We start from the raw sequence: 5,433 nt of genomic DNA, 5'->3' as shown, positions 1-5,433 counted from the left end.
ACACACACACACACACACACACACACACACACACACACACACACACACACACACACACCTTTAGCTGATCAACTGGAATTACTTATCCCCTGCTGTAACCATATGCCCAAATGGAAACAGGAATCATTTCTGAGGAAAGCTTTGTCTTCAGATGGGGACAAGGTCTGGGGAGACAGTGACTTGTCTGTGCCCTTGCTGGCGTCAGCAGAGCTGGTTAGTACTAGAGCTCCAACAGCATTCCATACGAGGAAGATCATCTCGGGACTGCATTTCTCAAAAAAACACACTCCTGATTCTAGCCAAAGAGTACATGTAATTTTAACAAATTGCTGGGCACGAGCCTTCCTTTTAATATAGCTCCCAAAGGGCGAGAGGGAGTTTATCTGGTCAGCTGAAAAAAATATTTACTTAAGCAAATGAGGGATAGTTTTCAGTACTTGGACTTCTTTTAAATAAATGACCCCGACCCGTGGTTAATTATCATCTCCCAGTTTTTATCCTTTAATCTTTAGTTTTAAATTCTTGATAGCAATTGCTAGGAAACCTAGGCCTATAATCATGACTGGAGAGAGAAGCAGGTCCCGCGGCAATTAAATAAAAAGTCCATTTTATTTTTCCATGCTAAGCTATGATATTTAATTAATAAACTAGGGGCCGCTGCACCTTCAGACACACTTCTGCTGGACTGCTCTGCTGTGCAGGTATGTGCCAGAAGAGTGAACGCAAGCATGTTCTGCTAGCCATTCAATTGTGACTTCAGTCATTAGTGTAACTGCATTTTCTGCAACATAAATGCTAAATTATACATTCTGCACCTTTCTAAGCACATCCGATCAATTGTTAAACAGACGGGTAGGAATGATCATATTACAAACTTAAAATAAACTGAGCTACAGGAGAGAGCTCATGACTTCATTTAATATTGATAGCAGCTCAATTTAACAGTTGAAAAAGCAAACACGTTAATAAATTTGGTGTGAATGATTATACAGCCTGATATACTATTGTACAGGAGTGTATACATATAAATCTATATGTAGAATTATTTACATTTCAATATATACCACATGTTTTTCCTACTCACAATTTCCTTTTATAAAGGAGGCAGTCTCACTGTACATGGATGTGCAATGCTACATTATGTCCTGAGTAACTGAGGGATTATTAATAAACTACTGATAATTTTCTCTCTCTCTTTAGCTAATGATTCTGAAGATTCTGTACTAAAACATGAACAAAAGGGTATTTAAAAGATTGCATCAAGCTTTGCACTTGTTTTATGCAGCAAAAGCTCCAGAATGAACAATAGCCATTGAGGTTGGGGAAAATGTCCTCAAGCACTGAAGGTTAAACAAGGTCTTATTTGTGGGGGTTTCTATGAGTTTTAAGTGACATTTCCAATAGCCATTTGTCAGGCATGGAAGACTCTTTTCATGATTGGCCTACAGATCCTTGTTTGCTGAACAGGACATTCGGTGTAAACATCAGTGTTTAGGTGTTATTAAGTCCCAATCCAAATGAACAAAACAATATGATGTAGTTTAAAATATCTTTGAAATATAGCCAGCCACATGGAAGGAGTATAAAAAACAAGCATATTTTGGTAAAAGAGGAAATCAGATGAGAGTCATTTAAGGGTGGTCTGGTAAGCTACCCACTCTGGCAGGTCCCAAATTGGCTTGCTCTAAGAGCCCCCAGATAAGCAAGCCACACACCCATCTTGCCACAGGGAACTGACTTGCTGCACAATGAGGAGGAAGTAGTACAGGAAGGCCACGTTCAAGTGCAGAGGTACAGGAACAACTGCCAGCCAGGGCTGCCCTCGGCAGGCAAGCATCCCACTCCCAAACTCAGGCACTAGAAATGGTGTGAGGTGGTCTGGGCTGGCTGCTGCATGTTGCCCCAGGAGGACGCAGGCTGGGATCCTGGCGCAGGAGTCCACCTTGCATCAGAGACAATTTGACGAGAAGGCACTGTGTTGGTGGTTCCTTGGTCGCACCAGCTCTACCCCGTGCCATGGCTGCTGTAGTCAAAGACTCCTTTCTTGAAAAACGGTGAGAACTCACAAATGGTGTGCTTCGACAGGGTCAGCCCCACCTTGCTGAGGTGAAGGGGAGATGTCGCAGACTGCAGCATCACACTGAAGAACTCCCTGAGGTATTTCTGAGAAGAGACAAGAATGAAGAATATGGTCAAAACAGTGCTAGAGTAAAGGAGGGGAGAGAAAACAGCCATTGATCTACATACACGTGTATTTCATATACAAAACCAAGGCAAGAATTCTCCAAAGGTCCTTGACCAACTTGGCCTATGCAGAGTAAACAGGGCTGTGATATCCAGGCCCATAGGAGAAATTTCTTGGCTCAGGGCTCTAATCCACAGAAATGTCACCTAATGTCTCTCTGCAGACAGCATTTCCCCTACGGCGACTTTAGAAGGTCACTGTCCTCTCAAGCCTCACAAAGGTGGTGGTGAGGTGTGCCCATCTGAGGGATGCTAGCACCTGCATCTTCTGTGAATCCTATGTATAAAACAGGGTCAGCTCCAAGCACTAATATTTACAGGATATTTAAAAACTTCTATAATCATCACCAATAAAATAGTCTTCCTAAGGTGAAAGATGAGCTGCTCTGAGCTTTTATTTTTCTCTCCCCCGCGGCAGGTGCTCATCACAACATCCTTGCCTCTTAACGGTACCGGAAGAGAAAGGGTACCTGAGACATGGCTCTGAGACATAGGACGCGAACTCAGACATGGGTGCCTGAAGCATGTGTTAGGGGAGAACAGCTCTGCAATTCCGGTCAGGAAAATCTTGTCAACAGTAGAAAATCAACCGTCTCCATTCCTTAAAAAATATATATTATCTTGGCACAGATTCGGAAATTATGCATTATTCCTTTTCTCGACTGAAAGAAAAGGAAGCAGAAGGCTAATTCTAGAGCAGTGTGGTTCCCGCCTAGGCGCCACAGCCCCAAGGCCATCAGACAGTGTGTGGATAACCATAACTGCCATGTGTGTGCTAAGGAATGTGACAGGCATGGAAGTCAGCGTTGCTCTAGAGCCCTGGGATAAGGAATTATTTGGCCTCAGCTGAGTTTGTTCCAGATGAGCCTTAGCTGTCCTTTGAAATAGGTCACTTAGTCCAAAGGAGTTTGTTAGCTACTTGCTAGAGAAACCTTTATATTGTATTGCTACTCCCCCCTGATTTTGTACCCCTTATAGAAGTGATAAACTGCACGTTCCTTTCACCGTTTTCCACAGTGCCAAGGAGAGCACCTCAAGCCTTGTGCATGCCAGGCACTCTTAGACTGAACTATATTCCCAGTCCCTAAACCTGAAACCATACATTCTCTAACTCTAGCATCTGACCAGTGTTGCACACTCAAAACTGCCACCAAAGCAAGGTAACAAACAGCTGCAGCACCACAGATGTGTTCCAAGCCACCTCATTTTGCTTAGTCTTCACACGCTCCCTGGAATGATCCCTTTCTCTTGGAGCAGGCATTTTCTGCTGGGGCACACAGGAGGCTGGCCATCACGCACAAAGACTCAAGATGTTTTCACTAAAACTTGTTTTTCCTGGCTTAGTATCCCTAACTTACTGGTCTCAGGAGACCTCACCCACTACTCCTGGAGAGGGTTCTAAAGCTGAAATCAGGTGAAGGCAAGAAACTGAGTGAACCAAGTGAGAATAAGAAAGCCACATGATAATCGAAAGGAAACTTGTCCTCAACATCCCTAGGTGAAGAGACGGTGAGAAAATGAATCTTCTGGGTAAGCTGGAGGTGCTGGTTTCCTAGACAACATGGAACTGACAAGGCCCCAGTCATACCATGGTACATCTGCCTGTATGTGGGTTCTAATCACTTGAACCCACATAGAGTCATTTCCCAGCCCCCACCTTTTTAAAAGCAAAAATGTCAAAAAATTGCAATGGAGCAAAGCTTCTTAGACAAACTATCCTGTAAAAGCTGAGGATCCATATGTAAAAGATGAAATGAAATCTCTGTATTTCATTTTCCTAATCAACTCCAAATGGATCAAATACCTTATTTTCAGACCTGACACTTGGAAATTGTTAGAGAAAAAAGTAGGGAAAACACTTCAAGGTGTAGCCATGGGTAAGGCTTTTCTCAAGAGGAATCCAGTTACTCAACAAATAAAGCCAACAGTTGGCCAATGGGAGGCAGCCCATGAGATTAAAATGTTTTTGTACAACAAAGCAAACATTCAGGAAGAGACAGCCTACAGAATGGGTGAAAATTTTCAGAAGCTATATATCTGATGTTTAATGTCTAAAACATAAAAAGAACTGAGGAAAGAAAAACAAACAAATCAACTCAAACAATAAATTGGCCCATGTGGTGAACATATAATTCTCAAAAGAAGAATGCAGTAGTTAATACCCAGAAGGTGTTCAGCTTTGCTAGCCATCAGAGAAACTTGAATCAGAAGTACATTGAGAGTCCATCTTAGCCTAGTCAGAACAGAGAAGAACAGTTGCTAGCAAGGATATGGCCCAAAGGGTACCCCATGTGCTACTGGTAGCAATATAAATAATCCAGTCACCATGGACATCACAAGACTTCTACAAAACTAACAGCTATGTGACCCAGCATTCTACCTCTGGTATTTACCAAACAGTGCAAAAGTGTCAAGAGTGTTATGGGGGTTAAAAACAACAGGAAAACAATAACAAACCCACTTTGTTATTTTAGGACTGTTCCATGGGAAGAAATTGATATCTGGAACTGTAAATCTAATCATTAGCCCATGGTTGGGGAAGCCGTAGACCCTATTCCGGAAACTACTATGTCTGTTTTGCTAAGTAGACAGGGTGTGTCTAGCAAATTGCCTTCTAAACATTTCTGTCTGTGCCCACAGATCAGTGCTACTATCAGCTTTGGTCAGTGTTTTAGTTTGGCTTCTGTTGCTGTAATGAACACTATGGCTGCAAGCAACTGAGGGGAAAGGGGGTTTATTTAGCTTACATTTCCCGTGCACCATCATTGAAGGAGGTCAGGGCAGGAACTCAAGCAGGAGCTGAGGTAGAAGCCAGAGGAACGCTGCTTCCTGGCTCATGTTCAGCTGCCTTTCGCATAGGGCCCAGTCCAGGTACACACAATGGCTGGGACCTCCCATATCAATTAACTGTAAAGAAGGTAACCCACAGCCATGGCCCCACATGATTGGGACAGGCCCTCACTTGAGCCTCCCTCAGATAACCCTGGCTGTGTCAAGCTGACTGTTAACTAGGAGGCCCCCGAGGAGCTTCCTTTAGCAGTAGATGGGAAAACTCATGACTGGTCAAATCCTGAGCACGGTTGGTAGATGTTCAACCCTAAATGAATTATCTACATCATCTCCTCACAATCTCAGAGAACACTGTGTGTGTGTGTGTGTGTGTGTGTGTGTGTGTGTGTGTGTGTGTGT

General features: G+C 43.3%; 1 protein-coding gene across 3 annotated transcripts in view; it reads right to left on the bottom strand.

Moving 5' to 3' along the window:
• Nucleotides 1-875: 875 nt before the first annotated feature.
• The window catches only part of Kif16b (kinesin family member 16B), a 284,108-nt gene continuing 279,550 nt past the window's right edge, over nucleotides 876-5,433 (bottom strand). For all 3 annotated transcript variants that reach the window (XM_055602579.1, XM_055602581.1, XM_055602580.1), the window contains one exon: nucleotides 876-2,163. In XM_055602579.1, coding sequence (XP_055458554.1) covers nucleotides 2,005-2,163 — 159 coding nt within the window. In that variant the 3' untranslated portion in view covers nucleotides 876-2,004. The remainder of the gene's footprint in view (nucleotides 2,164-5,433) is intronic.

This window comes from Psammomys obesus, unplaced genomic scaffold, assembly GCF_907164565.1.
Source record: "Psammomys obesus unplaced genomic scaffold, mPsaObe1.curated_primary_1811, whole genome shotgun sequence".
Taxonomy (NCBI): domain Eukaryota; kingdom Metazoa; phylum Chordata; class Mammalia; order Rodentia; family Muridae; genus Psammomys; species Psammomys obesus.
Note: the sequence above shows the minus strand (reverse complement) of the source record. Positions and strands in the feature narration are given on the sequence as shown.